Raw genomic sequence first — 24,938 nt, 5'->3', positions numbered from 1 at the left:
AAAAATTCATTAGAAGTCGTTCACAGTTTGTCTGCTTGTTTTTTTCCTCTCATGATCTGAGGATAATGAGGAATTCCTTTTGTCATCATCACCAGCAAGAAACTTGTATTGTGCAAGTCCTTGGGCGCTGTGGTGAGAACAGGTGCCAGTGCCCTGTCCTCAGGGAGCTCTCAGACCAGGTGTGACAAGTGTGGGCAGGTTCGTGTGGTGGGAGGAAGCTTCAGGGGAGAAAAAATCCACAGATCCTGTGACTCCTCTCAACCCCTCTTCTTTTTGTTTGTTTTTCATTTACCGTCTCTGAAATGGGGATGCACTTTACAATCAAGGGAGCAGCCTAGTTTAATTAGCGTATTTTTACCTTGGTGGTAGGTAATGTAATTTGCCTTGGATTAGATTTGATGAACACAGTAAGTACTCAGAGAGGGATGGGGAGGTGTTTCAGGGAAAGAGAATGGGCTTGGCAAGGTAGGGACTTGTGCGTGGAATAAAGAGCCGTAGGGATGGGGGTGGGAAGGGGCTTTAGTGCCAAGCTGCAGCGTGGAGGCCGCGTGGACTGGGTGGGGCGGCGGAGTGCAGCATTAGAATGTTTCCATGGAGTCAGGCATCCACAGGTGTTCATCCCACCAGACCTGAATTTCTAAATTCCTTTCTTAAAACCCACAAGGTAAGGAAAAAGCTCTGGCGCGAGTGAGTTGTTACATCCAACAGCCATCTCTGGAAAGAGTCTAGACAGCTCTTTCAGGTTGGTGATGGCCTTGGACCTGGGAGTTGGGTCCCTGTTGAGCCTTGTGTCCCTGCGTGGGCACCAGGCAGAGCGGAATGGATGAAGGATTCTGGGCTCAGTGCAGATCACCTGCAAAGCAAGCTTGTCAGGAAAGGCTTGATGACACATCACCCTGCAGTACCCTCAGGGGGTCTTGTGTGAGTCTAGGCTGACTCCATGTCATCCTCAGACTTCTGAAATGTGGGGGTTAAGTGTGGTTCTGTATTATGCATAGGGTGATGACACGTACCCCTGCTTACTCAGGGACCCATGGTGCTCGCTGCTGGGGGTCATTCCAGGAAAGGTTGTTTCCATGCACCAGTGGATGTCCTTCCCATCGACAGCAAGTAGTCAGTGGCCCAGGGTACCTTTTTTTGTATAAGTTGCCAAGAAAACCCCTAAAGCCATAGTTGCCGCCTCTTGGAGGAACTGCCCTTCTCTGGTGTGTCTCTCGCTTCTGCTGCTTCTGTTTCTCTTATCTTGAGATACTGAGTTAGTATAGTATCATTCATATTAACTTCAAATCTGAATTCGCCTCTGATTTTTAAAGAACAGGTACATCGATAAGCTTGGGTTGCTGTTTAACTGGAAAGCCAGGGTGTGCTGATGTATCTGGCAGGATGTGACAAGCAGAGTGACCAAGAATTCCTATTTCTTGGGTTGGCTTTTCCCAATCTACAGATGTGGGGTGAGGGTGACAGCCTGCTCGCCACCTGATACTCTGTGCTCCTTGAAGAGGGAGGACTTTGAGCCGAAGCATGGCTAGTAATGTGCGCCGATTCTAAGTAGGGACAAGGGACAGCCACTGAGTGATTCAGCTGGCACTTTCACACACAGGAAATAGTCCGATGTTCAGAAATTCCTCCTTGTGTGGTTGTCACTAAAATGGGCAAAATAATGTGTATTCACTGATTTCCAAAGAAAGAGGGTCTGTAGGAAGGTTATTAAACTTGGAAGACTTTCTCTAACCCCTCCTATGTTTGTGGTCGAATCCTGACATCACCAGTGGGGCTGGGGAACGCCCCCCTCACCGTCACCCTCACGTACCTTCTCACACTGTTGTTCCGTAACAGTGGGGAGTAGGGCGTGGGGTGGGTGGGAAGCTCCACCAGCATTTAGGATAAACACCCAGTTTCCTGTGGACCTTATGAGTACAAGCTATTCCACTGGGTGAGGGATTCCCTACAATGTATCCCCCCAACCCAAATCAAAGGAACTAGTTTTGAGCATAAACACGTTCTTAATGTCGTAGCTTTTACAGCTGAACCCTACTGTGGGGCCATTAGTTTTGTCTTAGTCCACCATTAGCAGATCCAGGAGCGTCTTGTGTTGATGGTGAATGTTTACCATCGTGTGTAAAGAAGGGAGTGAACCTTTATGTATATACTGAAATCAGATGAGACACTATTGCTGTGCGATCCCTGCAGGGGTGCTTACAGCTTTTTTTGAGGGCTAAATTCTTATTTTTAGATATCTTGACATCTTTTAAAGCTGCCTTCACTTACTAAAAATCAGCATAAGTATGAAAATCAGTCTTGGAGTAGAAAGGGATATACTTCAACTGAGTAATAACTATGCATATGTTAAAAATATCAGCTAAAAATTACTCGAAGTGTTAACCATGAATGGATACAAAATGCAAGCTGGAAGAGTTATTCTTTCAGTATCAAAATTTTAAAAGGTTTTTGTGACACTTTTAACTATGGACAAATTACTATTAAAACTCAGCTACATTTATAACATTTTAAATAACTAATTGTTTTACATTATTTGTTAACTTTTCCTGAGGCATTTTGCATAGTTACGTAATTAATGTTTATCTCTTTGCCAGAATTCTGTTCATTTTTTTTTAGATCAGAAACCTAAAATGAAATGTTTCCTTTCCATTAAACTGTTATTGAGCTATGTAACTATCAATCTGTGAATGTGAGAACAAGATTATCTTGTCTCTTTTGGGATAATTCTTGCTTAATAGTGATAATGCTAAATGTTAAAATTATAGAACAGCTTATTTCTTTGGAAATTAGTATTTGCATGCTTGCCAGGTGAGAAATGTTGAAAATGCGGACATGAAGAAATTAAATTGCATTCATTTTGTATAGAAAGAAGACATTAAAAACCCCTTTTGTCTTTTGCCACCACTGTGTTTGTTTAGGTACAGAAATGAGGTCGTTGTAGGCACTTAGAATCTTTTATCTTTCACTTCCACAATACTAAGCAAACATAGTCTCCTAATTCCAATACTCAGACTCCTCATTATCAGATCCAGGGGAATAGATGATAATATACGTGAGCGTTGGCATTTGATATGTGGGAGTCCTAACCACACACAGGCTGCTGGAGTGGGAGCCACTGGGCCACCAGGGCCTGGAATGTGCGTGGCTGGGAGCAATGAAGACAAGGAAAGAAAATGCTGGCGAGAAAGCAGCAGCAGTGCCCATGAGGGTTGGAGTCTGGGACTCTTAAGAATGAGGGGGAAGCAGACACCTCTGGGCTAATCCCTGGGGCCTATCCCTGGAAGAAGCCATGGTCTGGAAGGACCAGGATAGCTGCTCTGGGTGGTCTGAGCTCAGCCCTCCCAGCTTGAGAACTCTCTTGGCAACAGCTGCCCCGGAGGCAGGCTGTGAAGATTCAGTGAACAGAGATGGAAAGATGCTGAGAACAGGGCTGATGCTCTCACGACCGTTGGGTGCCAGCAAGTGGGAAACACTTGACCAGCTCGGCTTCCTGAACTGAGCTGCAGGTCTGCTGCTTAAACACTCCGAGCACATCAGTGGAAACTCAGATTTCGTGCGCAGCAGTGGTGAAGGGGACACTCCCTCCTGGTCGGAATGTCTGAGTAGAATAAAGCGTAAGGAAACGGTGTAGTTCGTCAGTGTGAGCAGGTGTCCATGGTGGGATCGAATACATCCCTCAGAGCCAGTGAGATAAGCGGGACCTTTTCTCACTCTGAGGTGGCTGACATTCATGCTGTTCCTGCCCATATGCAGACAAGAGGAAGTGTCACTGGGAGCTGGTTCATTTTCCTGTTTTCTGATTGGAAATTCATGGTTTAAGTTCAGCTGGCATCAGAGTCTTTACATCGTTGAGTTTGGAAGCTTTTCAGACACTCAACTGTGTGAGCAGGGATCGTCTGCATCCTGTAGCCTCCACAATGGGTAGCCGGGGTGTGAAGTCCTGTCTTCACCATTAGTGTTTGCAAATGCCTGTCTCTTTGCATAAAAGTTTGTTTTTCTTGAAGGTTCCAGTTAGTTCCTTTTACTTAATGAAATACTTAAAACTGTCATGAAAATGAATCTGCCAGCCACCATGAGTGAACGTGGGTGGGTTTTGTTTGTTTTCCTGTGGTGAATATTTTACTAGTGTAAATACTTGCATGAATGCTGAACACTGGGGATGGTGTCATCTTTCTGCTCATTCCCTCTTGGTTATAGTTAATGACTTCCACTTGGAAGGTGTGTCAGGCACAGTGAAGGGTGAGGATTACGGGCCACACTGAAGAGTAACCTTTGGTTCAAACCCTGCACAGGTGTCTGTTGCTTTTGAGTAAAATTAAGTGGCGATTTCCATTCTCAAGGGAAACATACACAAACACACAACAGAAATAACTTTAAAAAACAAACCTTTTAGTTTATGTGAGGTCCAGCAAATTTAGCTTGCAAAGTTTAACCATTTTCTCCTAGAAGGCATTATTAATTCGGTGGCTTTTTTTCTAGAAGTCATTAATTCAGTAGTATAAGTTAAATATATTTCTTTTGCCTGAAACTAATCACGGATTCTAAAACCAGTGACTAAAAATGGAATGTTAGGGCTTCCCTGGTGGCGCAGTGGTTGAGAGTCCGCCTGCTGATGCGGGGGACACGGGTTCGTGTCCCGGTCCGGGAAGATCCCACATGCTGCGGAGCGGCTGAGCCCATGAGCCATGGCCACTGAGCCTGCACGTCCGGAGCCTGTGCTCCACAATGGGAGAGGCCACAACAGTAAGAGGCCCACGTACCGCAAAAAAAAAAAAAAGGAATGTTAAATTAGGTATAGTGCCCCTGAAGGAAAATACCCAATATTGGATACATGTATTTAGAAAGTGTAGGACTCTTAAAAGTCACGTGCTTTTGACATACACTTTGTTTACTAGTTTTGACCTACATTTGTAAGAACACATATCTTAAGTTGTTTGGATACAACTGCAGATATGTGTGCTCATGTATGTATAAATATTCAGTGGTTTTCTCCCTTTCTATAAACAAAGAAGACATCAACACTCTTCTATATCAGTATTAATAGTAGAGAGCCATTTTTTCCCTCAAAATTAGGAGTCAGTTTTCAGGAAACCCTTATAATCTTTGTGAATTTGGTTTACCTTAATAATATGCCTCTAGGACAAAAACAAAAACAGAAACAAACCAAAACCACATATATTTGTGGGCTGCATTTAAAAATTTTCAATACCACACGCCTTAGGAAGGTAAACATTTACGAACAGAAAATGTAAAAGGACCCATTAAGAGCAGTTGGTGAGAAAGCACTGGGGTAAAAAAGCAGTCACTGGGTTACCCTGATGTGTCCAGCACTTCAGTGGATGTGTTAAGTGGCTGACTGTACCCTGACTGCAGGGCCTATGGGAAGCCCAGGAATAATGGTCAGGAATGTCCCTGCTCCTTACCAGGTAGGCAGGACAGACAACAGTCTCAAAGTGGGTGGAAATTTGAGTTTAAGTGCCAAGGACTCCAAACAGTGTAGGCATGGAAGAGTTACTGCAGATGAGTGAACAGTGTTGTACATCCTTAACCACTGGGCTTGCACACTGAGTTAAGTGTCATTTCATTTTCACCTGTGCTTTTCTACCCTGGTCCTTGGCTTGTCTGAATTGCTTTGCTATCCAAGTTAGTTTGCAACATGAGCACATTTTCACATTGTCTTTGCATATTGATTTAAGCTTTGATTACTCATTATTTTTTCTTATTTCAAATGGAAGAGGGTTTTTTTTCTTATCCTGTGATTGTATGGAGCATATTTTGGAATATGCATACTTTGTAAAGATTACCTGTAAATACACACGTACTCGAAAATCTAGCAGAGATTGTGGGTTCCAAAACTAAAGCACAGATCTTTGTTTACAGAGCCTTCCACTTCTAATGATACATCAGTGGGTAGAGGATTGTATACATTATGCTTCATTATTTACCTTTTGAATAGATGTATTATTAATAATTGCCACGTGATCAAAGTTGGGCAAAATGTTTAGAAAGCATAATGTTTCCCTAAGTTAGGAGTTTGTACTGTCATGGTTATTCTTATTTAATATTAGGTAGTGGACTCATCAAAACTTTATCACACACATTATATGCCAAGATTGTCCAGATGTTTTATTCCCAGTAGTTCAGGGTAATTTTGACCTTGAAAGTGATTTTGTGCACAGGAAGCCTCAGTGTTTGCTGGGAGAATTCCTGTAGCTCATTGGTCTCACAAAAAGAAGTAACCATTATACAAACTTACTCAAAATAACTAGCCTACTACACGTCTTCTAGTATGTTTTTTGCCCTCCTGCCCCCCACCGCCCAAATCCTTCAACTGCAGGCCTTTTCAGGACAGAGCCATTATTTTAGAAAGCAGGATTTTTAAGTTTATGTGTATAAATATTTAAATATATATATTTATACATATAATTATATAATATTTATATATGTTATATATATTTATATATGTATAATTTGAAGATAAAATGATATAAAAATCCTAGAATATTCTGCATCTTGCAAAACTATAAGAGGGAGATAATATTCAGTCATTTTTATCTTTCTAATAAAATCTTTGTCTCCATTTTATTCCCATTACTTGCCCAGATTGGGCAGTTTGTTTAAGAAAGTCACTGGACTCATTAATTTAGGCACCACTTTATGTACATTGTTAAACATGGTTTAAAAGTGAGAATGTAACTGTTATTTAATCTTTCATTCAGCAATTGTTTAGTGATAGGGGTTGTGTCTGTTTCTGGCACATAGTAGGATCTCTTGGATGAATGAATGGGAAAATAAAAGTCAGGGTCACTTCCATGGTGTTTGGGAATTTTGAGTAGGAATGAGTATGAAGCTTATTTAATAAGGGCCAAGTGAAAGCTGTATTTTGTACCATTTCAGAGGTGATTCAGTCTTGGACAGTAGCAGTGTGCTCTTCAGATCCTGGATTTCCAGAAGGTCAGAGTGCCCCTTTGATACTGTGTTCTATCCCGTCTGAGAGAAGAAACAGAGGGCTGTGGTGGCCCCTCATTTCAAAGAGGTAAACGAGGCTTACATCACCGTGCCTGTGACAGGCGGTCTCCTGGCCAGCATCTTGGGCTTCCTGAAGCTGCTCGGGGCCCTGCTGGTGGGAAAGGCAGGACAGCTGCAGGGAGCAGCATGTGAGCCTACCTCTGACCCTGACCGCTGGCTGACCTGGGGCAGGGGTGGTTTTTGAGGGAAGTGAGTACGTCTACCAGGGTGCTCCTAGTGTATGGATTTGCGCAGAGGACCTGACCTGGCCCAAATCCCTGTAAACATTTATAGGTGGTCTGGGCTTGCTGAGGGGGTCGCCAGTTTTATTTTCTGGGTCTAAACTTACTCTCTGAGCTGGCCCAGGAACCTTTCTGAGCAGGAGCTGACCAGCTTAGAGTTGGGGTCCATCCACCCCCCTCCAACCATGGTGGTCTTGGGTCCCTAAGCTAGCACTTGGGTCATTATGAAGTTCCAGGGATTAGCGTGTCGATTCTGTAGGGTAACATGAACAGTTTGATGAATGACGACTAGAAGTCCCAGGTGTCCTTTGGAAAAGCCCAACAGTTCAAAAAGGGACACAGATGATAGATGTGACTGCCTTGGTTCCTGGGGCCAGTGCTGGCAACCAGTCTGCAGGTGCACATCCACCAGTCTTGGCATCGAGGGGATCAGGTGGTGTCGTTTCCACTGAACAAGCTATTCTCAGTCCGTTCAAAGCAATCAAGAATGTTGAGGAGGGTCTGCCTGCTTAGGGGAGAAAATTATCTAGACTAAGTTTTTCAGAATTGGTTCCTTCCACAAAAACAGGAAGTCATTCTTCATACGGTCAACAGTTCTTTGTAAACTAGAGTAACGTTGGTAAGAAATGTCAGTTTGCAACTAAATCATACAGTACAGAGAAACTTATACGTAAGCATTTACAGAGTTTTGAAATTTTTTATTAATTATTAGCCAGTAGGATTCAACATATTCTCATAGGTTCCTTAACTCAGTGGCACAGTGGAAGTTTTTTTGGGCCTCGGCTGTCCCTGGGGTAGAGTGTGAGTTGGCACTGAGGTGCTGTGTATGCTGATGGAAGATTAAATAGTCAAGGGAAGAAACGGGAAGGTGAGCAGATTTCCTCCTTGAAGAGTTTTATTTAGCTGAGAAGAAATGGGTAGAAATTGAATTTCAGGTAAATGAAATGTAAGTCAAACAGTCACTGATGGACAGAAAGTGCATTCCTAACAAGCCCACTAAAGAAAGCTGCCTGGGGACCAGCAGAAGCAAGGATGACAGTGTCTGGACTGCTCATGTGCGGCAGATGCTGAGCCTGGCCCCATCCTGAGTCCTGGTGGACTGGGAGAGAGAAGCACACGAGGCTTGTGTAGCCCAGGTGGCTGGCTGTCAAGAGACATCATGTTCCCCCAGAGTCGCCTGTGCACAGCCAGCAAGGTTCAGGGGAAATGCTCCAAGCACTTTCCTTCAGTTGGTTATCTTATGTTCAGACCAAGAATGCTTTCTTGGACTCAACACTTTGTAGATCTCTTATTCCTTTCTTTGCCCTTAGTGAAGCAAGAAGTGATCACAGGCCAGAAGAGAAATGGGGACAAGATTGTTGTTGCCACAGAGAAGATTGCTAGGAAATAGGTCAACTGCATAGCGGAATGTTGCAAAAACTGAAATGTTTTTAAAACTCTTCACAGATATCTTCCCTATCCCAGCCTATTCCAAAATAACTAATTTTGTGGCACTTATGTTTTGAGATTCCACCTACCAATGTATGATAGTCGCCTCAAGAAATTTCACTTCTGCCTCCCTCCATGTTCCCTGTATTCTGTGGCCCGTGTCCTGGGGGACTGTCACAGTGAAGCGTCTGTCTTACCATTGTGCTCTTTAGACAGTTGAGCATCCGGCTTCCACAAATCAGGTTTGTCTAGATCTATGTACCTGACGTGCATCGTGGGATTGATCTTTACTGGATCACATGTAAGTTTGTAGAGGATAAGCTTTTGGCAGAAGACAGAGTAGTCAGCTAATTGCAGCACGAAACGGGTGTTACAAGTTGAGGTGAAGGTTCTTCCCTTCCTCCTTACCATCGGTGAGGATTCATTCTGAAGTTGGTAAAAAGAAAAGTAGCTGCTACGGTGGAACAACCAGAAACTGCTGGAGGAGATAAAGTGTGTGTACTTTCTCCTTGCCCGGTAATTTTTTTTAAATCTACAAGATACACTTTAGCATCTTTTATATTTTTCTTCAGTGATTCTTTTACTTGAAAAAACAGAAGTCTTCCCACACAGACCAATATTCAAAATCTATTAACAGTTTGTGGGGATGGGGAAGGAATCACAGGGTTGGGCTTTTCTGGTTTTTTTTTCATTTACTTCCACTTAAGCACTTAAGCTCATTGTGCCAGAAATGGTTTTTTAAATTTAACTGTGGAGAAAATATGAGTGTGTGTGTACTTAAATATTTCTTCACAAGAGAAGGGGCTCATTGGGGTTCATCCAGCTGATGCGATGGGTTGATGTTTTCCTGCGTTTGGTCCATGCATGTTCCTGTGACATGTAATTTACATAAATGCTCTGTAAATCTTGTGTTAAAAGGGCCTTGTTCCTGCTCAAAAAAAGCAGTTTTTGCCTTGGTTCTGCCTCTAAACAAAAGAGCTGTCCGATTTTTGAAAGGGGCCCTTCCTCTGCCCCCTACACATGGAATCTCCAGCGGGGTGGTCCTCACGGCTTGAGGCTCCAAGTGGTGGATGTATTCGCTTTGTGCCCTATCCAGTGATGATGGGATGGAGGATGTTCTTACTGATGAGGAGTTTACAGTGTGAAAGGGGAACGTGGTTGCCTGAAGCCAGGAAGCTAGTGCACAGAACCTAGGCCTTGTTTACCTGTGATGCGCTCACCTGGTGTGACGTGGCATCCTGGGACTGCGGGGCTCCCAGTGGGGGCAGTGAGACCCCACGGGTGGGCACAAGGAGGAGAGTGGGCTTCTGAGTAAGTGGAGGACTTGGTGCTCTGGGTTGAGGGTCTGCCTGGGATGCTGGGTGAGAACAGCAGCCCCTCCCCAAATGTCGGGAGAACACGAGCACCCTTCAGCGTGGACTGGATGCCCTAGTTACCAACCTACCGCTTCACATTCAAAGAGAAATTTTAAACCATGCTTCGCTCCTAAACTGTGTTTTTAGGCTTAATTAAAATTATCTGATTCTCATAAGCCCTGTTTTCTTGTCTTAGGATCCTGTGGTGAATCCCCTGCTGTATTTCACGTTGAACTTCTGGGTTCTTGCACGTTTTCTCGCACGCACGCTGCAGCTGCTTGTCATGTTGCGCTTTGCCCAGTCTCCACAGAACCAAACCCCTGCTCCCTTCTGTCCCTTCTCGCGTGCGCATTCCTGTCCTCCCTTACATCTCTCTGCCTCTACCTCTAAGAGGGGAGCCCTCTGGGTCTGCTCTGCACCCCTGCTTTCACTGCAGGGCTCTTGAGGCTTTGTAGATCCGAGTCTGGCTCCTCATTGTACAGATGGGAAAACTGAGGGCTGGGGAGGTTGTGCTCCTAGCCGACTTACAGCTGGGTAAGTGACCCTCTGGGAGCCAGTCCCCACTTCCCGAATCCAGGTCTGTGCCTTCTCCACATACAGGGTTATGGCTGCTTGTGCTGTGGTTTTTCTTACTGTCAGGTCACGTGTGGTCAGGGCTGGGCCCTCCCTTCTTCGTTCATCCCGGCTGATGACTCAGAGGATGTCGTCCGAAATGGTCAAAAGGGGATGAGCCAGGCACATACACTCTAGAATTGACCTGGAGTTGGACTGTTTTCTTTGGGAACCTAAGGATAGAGGTTCCATATGGAAATGTGCGTTATCAAAGGATCAGGATGATGAAAATAACAAAATGCTGGTGAAAGAAATCAGAGTTAAATACCTTGTTCATGGATCAGATGATGCAATGTGTAAAGATGTCAATTCTTCCTAAATTGATCTGTAGATTTAAGAGAACGCCTATCAAGTTCTCAGCTTTGTGGTAGACATAACAAACTTTTCCTAAAATTTATGTGGAAAGGGAAAGGCCCTCGAATAGCCAAAACAGCTTTGATAAGAATAAAGTAGGAGAAATCATTCTTCCCCATGCTAAGGCTTCCTGTGTAGCCACAGTTGTCAAGAGTGTGGGTTAGACCCACAGAGCAGTGGAATGGGGTGGGGAACTCAGACCTACACAAAATGCCCAATTAATTTTTGACCAAGGAGCAAAACCAATTCAATGGCGGAGGGATGACCTGTTCCATAAATCATATTGGAGGAATTGGACATCCATAGGCCAAAAAAAAAAATCTAGACCTGAATCCCACACCTTATACAAAAATTAAGGATCATAGATCTCAGTGTAAAATGTAAAACTACAAAACATCTAGCAAAATAGAGAAGTCTTCAAATCTGAGGATGAGGCAAAGAGTTCTTAGATTGAAACTAAAAGCACAGTCCCTAAGATGAAAAATGGATAAATTGGACTTCATCAAGATGAAAACTTCTGTTCTGTGGAAGACTGTAAGAGGATGAAAAGATGCTGGAACTGGGAGTGCCCCTGTGTCTGTAGACCTGCACTCACCCTTCCTGACTCTGACAAGTGTCAAAGTTAAGTGGTAACATCCGGACCTTACTGGCTAGAGTTAAGATTTCAACATAGTCCATATTTAAAATATATATTTTTCTTTCTGGTCATGCCATTAACTAAATGTTTTGAGGAACTTTATGGTTATTCCCATAAACGTACAAATCCCAATCATGTTGAGAGTTTTTTTCCATCATCCTGAGCATTTGAATAAGCGTTGGTGATTTTATAATCCTAGAGGAGGGTTTATATTTATCCTGATTACCTTACTTAAAATATCCTTATAGAACTCAAATTTCTAAATTTTACATTGGAAATATGGCATAAACCTGAGAAAAATGAAAGAGCGATAAATCCAGTCGTAAGATAGTAACAAAGGAAAACACAGTAATTGGGAAGTGATGTGACATCTCGAGATGTGGGCCCAGGCTCTGGAAGGACGTGAAGGTGCTGCTGATGGGTTTGCGCGCAGTCCCGGAGCAGCCTTCGCCAGGCTCCGAGGACGAGGCCCCATGGTCTCACCACCCTCCTAGTGGTAGGTCAGTGGGTGGGGAGTGGGCGGGCGCTGGGGACTGAGATCCAGAGCTGCGAGCTGCTGTGTGGTCGACACAGGGAGAGCTGATGGCACCCCAGGTCCAGTTACTGTGGCGGGGATAAAAGAGAAGCGCGTGGATGCCTAAGAGGTTGGGATTTCAAGTTTCCTCGGGGTTTCTGATACTCTGTCATCTGCTGCCTTCGGCCTCCGTCCCCTGGAGCCATCCTGCTCTTCGCATGTACTGCTGGCTGGCTCGCCCAGCATGGAATTCTTCCCGCCCAACTCGGAGCAGGTGCCGCGCCTGGGAGCCTGGTAGTGTCCTTCACAAGTTTGCACGTGTAGTAGGTACCACATGAGTACTTGCTGGGTTTTTAAACTATGTTTTCTTCCCTATTTCATGCTTTCTGAGACGTTTCACGTTCTGTGTATTTGATCTTTTCAACTACGGTGGAAGGTGATAGGTGTTATTACCAATATTTTATCACTGAGAAAGATGAGACCAGAGAAGTTAGCTGACGTATGGTTTGTGTTCAGGGCGAGGAGAGGTTCCCGGTCTGCCTGCTTCTACTCCCCTGGACAGGTGGGTTCTTGCCAGGACAGCACAGTCTCTCTGCAGAAAAGAAAAGCTTCCCACAGAGATGACAAATGTGCCTCCAGCAGCTGGGTGGGAGGGAGAAGGCCGTCAAGGGTGCTCCCTAAGCCTTATAAAGCCAGCGGCTTAGGAGAGAGGCGTTCTGAAGGTTCCTGACAGCCATAAAATTCCAAACATGGAAATGATTGCTTTGTTATATAAAGCATTCGTTCCAGCATTAAATAATAAACTCCTGACACCAAGAATGGAAACCATCCCTGTTAGGCTGGTCTGTTTACTCGGCGCTTACCCAGCTGTGGAGGTGGCTCTGGGGCACACACTCCCCTCTTGGGGGTATTCCTGGCTCTACGGGTTGTCCTATTCTGACCCAACACCCACAGGGCTCTGCAAATTCCTGTGGGGTCCAAGTTTGCCAGAATGAGGCCAGGATGGAAAAAGAGAGGAGCTGCAGTATCACCTCCCTTCTTGCATTTCCTAGGCTGTTTTTTCCTTCGCTTTTCTAAGACTCAGGGTTTGCCTGGAAACTCTGGACTACAATATAAGTAAGAAAAAGAATTCTTCCCAGGGTGGGGGCGGGGCGGGGGGGAGAATGGTCTCTGTCTTAGTGAGATTCAACTGTACATTGGGGGCTTTACTTGACTTGCATTTTCAGTTCAAATTTATGACTTGGCTGTAAATCTCTCTTTCCTTTGTTACAGAACACATGAGAACTTTAATTTCTACTGTTGTAATTCTTGGTCTTATGGAGCTTCTTTGTCCAAGAATAATAATATAAATAACGTTTTTGATAAAGTAGAAAGTGTCTCAAAAAATCACTTTTATTTTCTCTTCACTGAAGTTACAAACGATTTATGTGTTTACTTTTCTGTCATACATTCTTATTCCTAAAATGAAAGGAGAATTAGATGGGTGTCTTGAGTATCAAAGCATGGAAAATACACTCTTTGGAATTTTGTATGGGAAATTCTCAAGCAAGGGATCCTGTGGTCCATGTCCTTTAACATCAGCAACTGTTTGCGCCTTTTCAAGGAGCAAAATGTAGACGCAGCATGGGCGAAGTGATCTACGTGTTTCCTTGATAGTGTTCTTTTAGCTTACAGGTTGAAAGAATACTAATTAACCTGCTGTAAACCATGGAATAGTCTTTATAGATTGATAGGTTTTAATAAAGTCTTGCTTAGAAATGTGATGTGGAGTAGGGTTCCTCTCTCTCATAGCCTTTCTGCATTGAGTTTACAGAGTTTCATCCTGAAGACTGTGTGCTCATTACAGATCCAAAGTGAGGAGCAGAGGGGAGGAGCAGCCAAAGTTGGATGCTAAAGCAATCCAGCTTTAGCCTGAATGGATGTAAAGTGAAGAGAAACACTGTGTGTTTCCATGGCGATACCATGGCACTGATTGTAGGTCAACCTCAGGCAGAAACGAAGGAGGGGCTCTGGGTGGATGGAGTTGTGTGTAAAGCTAGCCAGCTTCTGTCTTTCCTACCCATCTTTCATCTATCTTCCTTCCTTCTATCAGTCGTCTATCTATCCTTTCAATTTATTCTTTCTATCTCCATTCATCTACCTCTCTTATCTGTCTTACTATATTATCCTCATTGGTTGCTTCAGAACACAAGATCGCCCTACTTATATAAATTTGCCGTGAGTTTGACATAGATAGTCTTTTGGACCTCAGTCTACCAGATGCTAAAGTAGCTCCAGAGTTAAAAATAACTGGACTTTCTGCGTGGAAAAGGAAACGCAGCGAGGACATTTTAGCCCTGATGCTTGGGACGCCTGAGGAACCTGCTCCTGCCGCAGACGCTGGATCCTTTACGTAACACATGAGCCAGGCTGGTGTTTCACACACTTTAATAATGGAATAATCATCGATTTCCCTCTGTCCTTTCCCCACATGGCCACCAAACAGTTAAATAATCACCAGGCACTTTCCCTGATTATGAATGCAGCATCTGTCCAGTCACTTATTTGAAGTCGTTCTGTATGTTGGTGTCTGCTGCTCATTTGTGATTAACTCCATCAATACATAGTCCTGGTCTGTAAAACAGAGGGGTCATACTCGGTTCTGTAGGACACTGACCCGTGAAGGTGTCACAGCCCGGCTTTGAAGATAAGCCACTCGTATATGTTACAAAAACAGACTGTAAGCAGCCATCTGAGGCCTCATGAGACTTGTGCAGGAATCTGTGTGGCCAGAGCTCAAGGCTGGGATGTCACTGAGACAGGGCAGGGGCTGGGGGCATGGAAGCAGGCAGTGGGGTGAGAGGTTGTCCCTGAGGAGGGCGTCCGGATCAGGCGGAGAGCTGGACAGGACATTCGGTGGCAAGAATGCTGACCAGTGGTCACAGAGTGGAGGCTCGAGTGGAGACTCTAGGTGTGGCTTTCATGGGAGAAGTTTTGGACTTGGACAGAGGTGGTTTTCTTCATAGATCTGGGGGCCTGGGCAAGAAACATAACCATTATTTGCACCTCGATTTCTTACCTGTAACATCAGTTGTTATAAGGATTAAAAGAGATTATTTAGGACGCATAGGACAGGGCCGTGTAGTTAATACTTCTGGCTATGCAGGCTGCACGCTGTGTGTTGTGGTGCTTACCAGGGAGTATGGCTGTGTGCTGGTAAAACTTTATTTCCAGAAACAGCCCACAGGCTGGATTTGTAGTTTTCCAACCTGTGATTTAGATAAAATTCGTGGGGTGTGGAAGTTATTCAATAAATAGTGTCTCCCTTTCCCTCTTCTAGGTTTCGAAAGATGATAGCAGCCTGGGATTTCTGAGTCATATCCGGAGGTTCTCCGAGCTGACTGCTTAGTGGCATGATTTAGTAGTGGAGCTGAAATAGAACACCTGCGTGGAGGTACTGACTCCGCCTCCCACCCAGCCTTTCTGAGTCTGTGGGGTCAGGAACCTGAGTGGACACCCCTGTGAGGCCAACATTAGCATCTCCCCTTTAAAGAGGAGCTGTGGCTTCACGCGGAAAGCGCCTGTGTTCCTTTAGGCCAGGATCTTAACAGCTGGAGCTTTCCAAAGTAAGACCACATTTAAAATGAGAGTGAATAGTGAGTGTCCTTTGAGGTTGGCTTCAAGGGAGGGACCCCCCCCAATACTTAAATGTTCATCTGAGAAATTTTTAAAACTTGAGCTGAACTTTGTCTTTTAATATTTCTACTAGCTTAAATGGTTGATCCTCAGCCTTTACTGTATGTCTGCCTTTACTAGTGGGGTTTTTCTTTTCCTATAGATTCTTCTTGTTGTAGCCTTTTCTTTTCCACTTAGAGAAGATCCTGTAACATTCCTTTTAGGGTAGCTTCAGTATTGATGAAGTCTTCTAGTTTTTGCTTGTCTGAGAAGTTCTTTCTCTCTTCTTCAATTCTGAATGGTAACCTTGCTGGGTAGAGTATCCTAGGTTGCAGGTTTTTACCTTTCAGCACTTTAAATGTATCATGCCACTCCCTTCTAGCCTGCAATATTTCTGCTGAAAAATCAGCTGATAGCCTTATGGGGGTTCCCTTGAATGAGACTCTTTGTTTCTCTCTTGCTGCCATTAGAATCCTCTATCTGTAACTTTTGCCATTTTAATTATGATATGCCTTGATGTGGGTCTCTTTGAGTTCATCTTGTTTGGGATGGGACTCTCTGTGCTTCCTGTACCTGGATATCTGTTTCCTTCTTTAGGTTTGTAAAGTTTTCAGCCATAACTTCATCAAATACATTTTTACCCTCTTCTCTATCTGTCCTTCTGGAACCTCATAATGTGGTTGTTAGTGTGCTTGATGTTGTCCCAGAGATTGTTTAAACTGTTCTCATTTTTAAATTTGCTTTTCTTTTTACTGTTCTTCTTGTGTGATTTCCATTATTCTATCTTCCAGATGACTTATGTGTTCTTCACTATCACCTAATCTGCTTTTCTTTCCTTCTAGTGTGTTTTTCATTTCACTTATTGTATTCTTCAATTCTGACTGGTTCTTTTTTAAAAAAATATTTTCTAGTTTCTTACTAAAATTCTCACCATGTTCATCTATTCCTTTCCCAAGTTTAGTTAGCATCCTTATTACTAATGCTTTGAATTCTTTATCTGGTAACTTGTTTATTTTTGCTTCATTATCTGTTGTGAGCACAAGTCATGTCTTACCCCCAGGGTGTGCTGGCAGCTCTCAACTTTTAGGAGGAGGGGCTGAAGATGGAGGGGTGAGGGCTGCAGCCAGGTGTGAGCTGGGCTTCCCCTCTGCTCGATGGCATCAACATCCTGTTGGGGCCGGGCCAGGTCCCAAGTTGCTGGAGCAGAAGCCCTGAGGGTCAGTTCCAAGCCGGCTCCATTCCCTTTAAGTGTATGTTTTCCACGCTCCCCGCACCAGTCGCGTCGCCCCAGCAGTGCTGAAGCAAGAGGTGCCTGTGTGGGCTCTCAGCGGGGTTGGGGGGTTTGGCCACTGACAGAGGTCAGGGCTGCTTCTGACTCGCCACCTGTGTAAGCGCTGCTAGTGGTTGCCGCCACCCCACTCAGTCGCTGCTTTGGGTCTGAGCTGCTCTGAGTCTTACAGCTGGACCCTCTCCCCATCATGAAGCAAGCGGGACTGGAGCGGTCGCTTGGCTGAGGCTATGGGAAACCAGCAGCTGCTGGAGCAGCCCTCGCTCCACCCTGCATGGGAGCAAGCCGGCGTGCACACTCCTCACCGTGGAGCCCAGGCTTCCCACAGCCCTCCCGTTAGTCCATGGGCCCTCCAACCAGCCAAGGGCACTCATCTTCACTGTGTCAGACCCCAGGACCAGGGAGCCTGATCTGTGGCCAAACCGCTTACTCCCCAGGGCAGATCTCTGCTCCTGTGATCTCCCTCTTCCTCTGAGTCCCCTCCGTGGGGCACAGCTCCTGACCAGATCACTTCTCTTCCTACCCTATTCCATGTGGCTCTTTCTTATAGCCCCAGTTGTACAGGAGTCTTTCTGCCAGTCTCCAGTTAGTTTTCAGTGAGAATTGTTCCACATGTAGATGTAGTTTAGATTTGTTCATGGGGGGAGGTGAGCTCCACATCTTCCTGCTCTGCCATCTTGATCTCCTCCTCAAAACTTAAGCTGAACTTTGGGTGAAGAACAAGCTGGACGGGGCTCGTTCATCAGGCTAGGATTTGATGGCAGGACTGTGCAGAGCAGCTGTGGGGTTGGCTGGGAAAGGGAGAACACTGGAGGGAAACACCCGGTAAACAGTAGGTGTCTACCCTGTGCTCAGGTGGCCTCCCAACAGGCCAGTATGTGCTTTTCCCACCAACACACCCCCACACACGTGCTCCTTTCCCTGTCTCGTGCTTCTGTTTTCCTCTAGGCAACCCCTCAGGGAGCAAACTAGTTTTGAGTTTATAAAATGCTGAGCAGCAGCACAATTAGCACAAAAAATAGCTTTCTCGTAGTTTTATTGTCTTCAAAGAGCGGTCAGTGTGTTTTAGCACCAAAAATGCTCAATAGTCAATAGCGGGCTGTGTTTTCATTTATTTATGTTGTTTACAGCTCCATGTGCATAAACTAGTCATGTGTTTCGTGGGCTGGACAAGACTGCAGTGAGCTGTGAGCTGGTTGGGTCAGGGTGCCCTCTGGTTTGATCAAATGTAGCGAGCACCACCACCAGGAAAAGCGGACTTAGCAACTTGTGTGTGACTCATTATAACTTTTCATTTGTTTGCTGTATTTTTATTGAAACTTTAGTGTTTAGCTCTTTTAGGAATGATGGCTTGGTCAGAATATTAGGAAAAAAATTAACAGTTTCAGAAAAATTCAAGGGCACAAATCAGCATTTTGGGTACATTCGAGCTTGTAATTGGGAAAGGCTGTTGCACGTCATAAAGGTTATTTGTCCCAGGTACTTGGCACTTGGGGAAAATGCCAGCCTAGCAATGGCTCTTGAATCTCTGGCATCAGCAATTTAATTCCTGTTTTATTGATAAGCTTCTTTCTCATATATTTTGGATTCCATAGGTCCTATGTTCTCTTGCTTTGTTTTATCTACTGTTTCATTTCATCTTAGACACTTATTTTCAAAAATACGCTAGCAGTAAGTATAGTCCTTGGGACCGACACGCCTGATAAGAAAAAAAGTCTCATTAATGGAGGAAGATGCTAATCAGTGGTGGTTTTGGCCAGCTCTCACTGGGGTAGACACCTGCAGAATCCATTGTTGATTGAGTTAATGAGAGCCGTGTAGATCGGGGAGGTTTCCTGCCCCACAGATGTGAATAAGATTGCAAGAATCTAATTCTGGACCCCATCAGACCCAAAACCTTGTGAGAAGGGGCCAGGGACAAGCATGTGTGCGCGTAGTGAAGGATTTTATATAACTTAAATGAGTATTTATTTGTGAGCAGAGGAAATGTCAAGGTGAATGATATGAAGTGCTTTCTTCTTAAATTATAATTATAAGGAAATAGAAGACACACACAGATGTGACTGTGTCTTCACAGTTGAGTGTTCAGCTCTACCTGTGAAAGCATTCTGAACTTCCCTTTCCTTCTCTTACAGGTGACATCACACAAAAAGGATATGAAAAGAAGAGATCGAAATTGATTGGAGCCTACCTGCCCCAGCCTCCGAGTACGTAAACCTTGATGAGTAGCATAAAGCATCCCATTTTAAGAGTTAACTGTAACACGCGAGAGAACAGCTGAGCACAAGTCCTCCCTCAGTCCCCAGTCTGCATGCAGATCACGCCATTGAGGTGGCACTAGGCACATCCTACTCCTTTGTGTGATTGCAGGATATTTTGTGAATTTAGAAGATACATACGACTTTTCTATAAATGTGCCTAATAAATTTAATAGGTATTTTATTCATAGAGCTGCAGTAATATGTTTGATTACTTTAAAATGGCTACAGTCATAAAAAATATGAGAGCATTTATGGTTTAAACATGACTTTTGTCTTAGTAAGTTAAATTTATTGATAATGGTTTAAATTAATCCAAGGTTTTCGTTGACGTCATTGGTGCGGGGTGGAGGGCCAATCTAGAAATCTAGAAAAATGGTGTAACATCCTGCCTGGTATTATAAAATTGTAAAGGTTGGTTGTTTCTTGAAACGTGATTGTCAACGTAATGGATTCTTCCCCAAGTACAAATCCTGTTTAATTCCAGCGTTTGCACGTGTGCAAGTGTGTAGAATTTCTGTCCTCAAGCTGGGTTCTGTACATTTCAGGGAAAGGAAGATGATACTGGGCTGCAGTTGTAACACTCCGTTCTGATGTAAGCTCAGTTCAGCCCAAGGGCAACCTTGAGAATTTTCTGGGCATTAGGAATGGCTTAAAGCTAACACAAGTCCTCCAGGAGGAAGGACAGCAACAGAAATAGACTCTCCAGTGTTCAGTGTTGGAACAAATGTGAAGCTCTGCTGAGCCGCTTCTGCTAGAAGAGGTTCAAGTCTGCATGTGCAGGCCCAGCGCAGGCCCACCGGCTCTCCGGGCTGTGACACAGCCTCCAGTGCTGTGGGCGCAGAAGGAGTGTCCCCACCTGTGGCTCACATTCCAGGACACTTAACTTGTGTGTTGAGTTTCTGCTGCTTTTTTAGCTTTGTTTGGTTGTGTGTGATTTCTTTCTTTTCTCGGTACTTAAGAGAGTTAACATAAAGATGGACCGGCTGCGTGGGCCTGCCTTAGCTGACGGCCTGGGTTTTCCTGCTGTCTAGTCTGTAAAAGGAAGAAGCTCTGCGCTGTCTGAGTGGATGGAACATAAGTGTGTTGTCTAGCTGACCCCATGTGTGAGAGACGTCAGAGCACACGTGGGCAGACGACTAGATGTGGTCTCCCCGCTTTCCTCCTCTCGTGCTCCAGCAGAGCTGTTGTGATGAATTCCTGTCTGCACTTGGCCCCTCCTGGTCTTGGAGGAAGGCTGGCGGGGAGACTGTAGGCCCTTTGGGTTGCTAGATTTTATTGTCCGTGCCTTACCAAACAAAAGTGAAACAGCAGTTCTGCACCTTCCCAGAAGATGGCTCTGGAGCTGTGACAGTGCCAGGAACGTGGCTGACCCGTGTTGCTGAGCGCTGAGGGTGGCCCTGTGTGGCGTGGTCCCTTTGATGTTCTTTATGCTGTTCTGCATGGGGTCGGCCGCTCTGCTCGGTGCTGTAACAAATTTAAAAAAAACTAAAGTTTGAATTAATTAGTTTTTTTTCAACTTGTTACAGCAGCGAATGGAGCTGCCGTGGTCCGGTGTAGACTGCAGCACAGTGAAGGAGCCCCGAGAAGAATGCTGCAGGCTGGCAACATCGGGGTGTGTGACATCCGAGACGCCGCGGTCAGAGAGCGGGCGGCCAGCACCGCAGGAAACCGGCCACTGTTTTACTTTCGTTTCGGTGAGCGCACTTAACTGAGAGAGAGAGAGAGAGAGAGACACACACACACACACACACACCCCACGGCAGGGCACGTTTGCAATGGACTGTCCACCTGATGCCTTTCTAAACAGAAGTGAGGGCTCAGCCTTGGGGGAACATAGGAGGTCCTGTTTCTGAGCCCCTGTTCTCCATTTGAACTTGTGCGACTTATCAAGGCCACAGTGCTCCTTGGGCAAAGAGCTTGTCACAGACCCCGGACCATGATCATCCTGCTGACCCAGGGCCCAGTTTTTGAGTGTTTTCTATTAAAATATAATACTCGGTTTTTACAACCATAGTTTTGCATTTGGAGCACCACTTACAAAACACTTAAGAAAGAAGAATGCATGACAGATCATACAGTTCTTCCTAAAATTGTTGATATTCCGCTAAACTTTGTCTCATAGCCAGAGACCTGGGTGAAGGATGAACTCTAATGAATCCTGGCCTCTGAGATCTGCTTCAGGGAGTAAGGTCTGTAGCTCCGTGGTATTCCTATCTCCAGAGGGCAGTTATGGAGTTTTGAAATTGAAAAATTGAACTAGTTAATCATAGAGTGTATTCTTAGAGGTCGTGATCCTATTCAGAGGTCAAAATTATTTTAGTGAGCAATATTTTGAATATAAGAAGCCCAAAAAGATGAGTTCATTGCGCCTTTTAGTACAATAAGGAATAAGCATTTATAAGCTTCAGGGTTTTACCTCAAATAAAAGGCATTGTTTGAGAATCAGGTACAGACACTAAGCTGTTATGTCACAGTTGACCCCCAGGATCTTAGAGGAGGGAACCCAGCCGGGTCTCTCCGCTGTGGCTCTGCCCTCCTCTCCATGCCAGCCTGCTGACGGGCGTGATGCCTGTCTGTGTGGGGAAGAGCGGAGCGGTGGTAGGCGGGCGGTGGAGTTGGGCATTAGCTGCAGGGGCCCCGTCGCAATTTCTGTATGCTTCACTGCTGCACCTGCGGATGTGTGAGGCTGTGAGAGCTGCTTGGGAACACTGCTCCCTGGCCCTTGTGGCCACGCCATTCCCACTGGGAAGGAGAAGGCAGGTTCACCCATGATGCTGGGATTGGGCAACCAGATGCCCAGGTAGTTTTGCAGTTCTTATTGCTGATCTGTATTTCTGAGAAGTTGCCCTGGATGAATGGTCACATGTATAAGACTGTCTCTGGGAAGCAGTAAGGAGAGCACGTGGATCTAAATCAGAGAATTCTTTCTTGACTAGGTCAGTCTTAGACATGATTCTTTTGGTGTAGGATCTTTTTTTTTTTTTTTTGCGGTACGCAGGCCTCTCACTGTTGTGGCCTCTCCTGTTGCGGAGCACAGGCTCCGGATGCGCAGGCTCAGCGGCCATGGCTCACGGGCCTAGCCGCTCCGCGGCATGTGGGATCTTCCCGGACCGGGGCACGAACCCATGTCCCTTGCATCGGCAGGCAGACTCTCAACCACTGCGCCACCAGGGAAGCCCTGGTGTAGGATCTTTATGAGAAATATCTTGTTTTCCTTTTTAGTTACCCTTATCCTGCCATACACTTTTCTAAAAGTAGTTTGTGTTTTGATGAACTTTACTTCTTTTTTTTTTAACATTATTTTTATTTATCAGAGAAAAAGTTAAGACTTCTCTAGAGGGACTTCCATGGTGGCGCAGTGGTTAAGAATCCACCTGCCAATGCAGGAGACATGGGTTCGAGCTCTGGCCCAGGAAGATCCCACATGCCACAGAGCAACTAAGCCCGTGCAGCACAACTACTGAGCCTGTGCTCTAGAGCCCACGCTCCACAACAAGAGAAGCCACGGCAATGAGAAGCCTGCGCATCGCAACGAAGAGTAACCCCCATTCAACACAGCTAGAGAAAGCCTGCGCACAGCAACGAAGACCCAATGCAGCCATAAATAAATAAATAAATTTATATATTAAAAAAAATTGTTTAAAGACTTCTCTAGAAAGTATTCTAAAGATATTTCAAATATACTTTGGAGATTTGTTTGGGACACACGATTATGAATTAGGATGGCTTCCACAGCCTTCAGCAACAGCTGAGCACCCTAGTCTGAGCTCCCAAGCATTACCCCATCCGAGGCAAAGTGCTGGGGAAGCAGGCTTTTTCCTGATTTTCTTCTCTGCACAGAAGTGAGTGACTGGGGAACCCAGTCAAAGATACGCTGTTTTCAGGGAGCACAGTGTTGAATGCTCACCTAAAGCTGGATGAGGGAAAGTGTGCCAGAGCTAGAAAGAAAAAAGAAAATTATGTATTTAATGAAGTAAGGGGTCAGAATATATTGAAAATCATTATCAAAGAGAAAATATTATTCAGGAGAACTTACTTGGTTCTAGTTGTCTTGCAGTTTTTCATTAGTCTTTGAAACTATATATTTTTCATTAGCCTCTGAACCTGATAAAATTTATGAAAATAGAAGATAAAGTCCACTCTCTACCACTCTCTCCAGGGGTATCTTAATCACGTGGTGTTAGCTTCTATATGAGTCTTCACTGCTTTCATGACAAGGCCATGGTGATGTGAGGTAGTAACATTCCAACATTACCATAAATAGTGAAACTTTCCTTGACCAAATAGTCCCTCTATTCTCATGATGCATGTATTGGCTAAATATTACTTTCCACGTGATTGGCATCAAATGTTTCTGAGTGGTGAGTGATTTATATAGATCCAGTCTTCTCCAGGCCCATCTCGCCTCTCCTCCAACAGCAAGCGTCTTGTGCTCAGTTACAAGGACTTACTGTGACTGTGTAGTTGTGAAAATCTTGGTGAATTCGGCTACCGTGACCAGAGGGCAAGTCTGTCTGTTTCCTTCCTGCTCGCTGGGGATCGGCTGTGGGATCCACGTGAACAGCCTACTCAGACAGGAGCCTCTCTTGGTTAGGGCGAGTTTATTGTCCACTTTTGCTCTTTTGGAGAAGGCAGACGGCCCCACCCGGAGTGCAGACTCGTCTGCATCAGAAGGGCTTCACGGATAGCAGCCTGACCTCTCTTCACCTCCTCCAGCCTACATCCGATGTCACACTGCATGTGAGGCATTCTGTACGTGCTTGTGCCCTCTGCCTGTACCTGTGCATCTTTTAAAGCTCAGTGCAGTGTCACTTCGACAAGGATTTCTTGCCTGATCCCTGGGGTTAGGACAGGCCGTTGTGTTTTATATTCTCCAGAAAATGAAGCTTACTGGCACTGCTGTGGTTGATCGGTTCTGCTTCTTCACATTAACAACTGCTCTGCTTCTCTGGTGCCAGGTGCACAGTTTGGTCTATATTTTCATCCTGCCACAGAGTTTGTCTCCCAAAATGCAGCCCTCACTTCCCTGGGCACAGCAGTGTGTTGCCTGTCTGACCTGGGTTGTAGGGACACAGAGCTGGTCCTAGGGGACTTCTTCGGCCATGCCATCTGTTCATGATGGATGGGGTGTAGCCTGCAAAGTTAAATGCCAGAAAAAGAGAAATATGAGTAGTTAAATCAGGGTGGCCTGCGACTTAGCATGAATTCTTTCCAGACTGAGTTGCTACAGGAAATGAACTTTCATCACCTAAAGGTAAATGACCTGTATCCTAGGTAAGCCCTGGTCATGATTTGATACACAGCTTGCTACTCTCAGTTGTCTAAGTAGTATTCTTATTTTATCACACACAGCTGGTGATTATTGATGGGTTTCTTCTTCTTTTTGGTGGCATGAACCAATCAGGTTCCTCCCCCAGACACCAGTAGTTAACAGGGAACAGCTGAGACTCTACGGAAGGTGGAGCTGGGCATGGAGCAGGGAGAGTGGTGTCTACTTTGGGTCTGGCTCATATGGGTTTTTGTGGACAATCTATAAGGAAAACGCAGAAATCCGAAGCCCTGATCCTGACCATATACTCTCATTG

At 45.0% G+C, this 24,938-nt stretch overlaps 1 protein-coding gene across 7 annotated transcripts in view; it reads left to right on the top strand.

Moving 5' to 3' along the window:
* The window catches only part of DIP2C (disco interacting protein 2 homolog C), a 401,012-nt gene that overhangs the window by 155,201 nt on the left and 220,873 nt on the right, over positions 1-24,938 (top strand). For 4 of the 7 annotated variants that reach the window (XR_014296333.1, XM_082647854.1, XM_082647850.1 and 1 more), the window contains exons 2-3: positions 19,228-19,299; positions 20,880-21,047. Coding sequence is in view for 6 of the 7 variants with exons in the window: in XM_082647854.1 (XP_082503980.1) it covers positions 19,228-19,299; positions 20,880-21,047 (240 nt within the window). In the remaining variant the exon portion in view is untranslated. Of the gene's footprint in view, positions 1-15,511; positions 15,584-19,227; positions 19,300-20,879; positions 21,048-24,938 lie in introns of those variants that run through there. The other 3 variants (XM_082647852.1, XM_082647851.1, XM_082647853.1) reach the window with 2 other exon arrangements.

This window comes from Grampus griseus (assembly GCF_964374135.1).
Source record: "Grampus griseus genome assembly, chromosome: 2".
NCBI lineage: Eukaryota > Metazoa > Chordata > Mammalia > Artiodactyla > Delphinidae > Grampus > Grampus griseus.
This window is presented reverse-complemented; position numbering and strand designations above follow the sequence as displayed.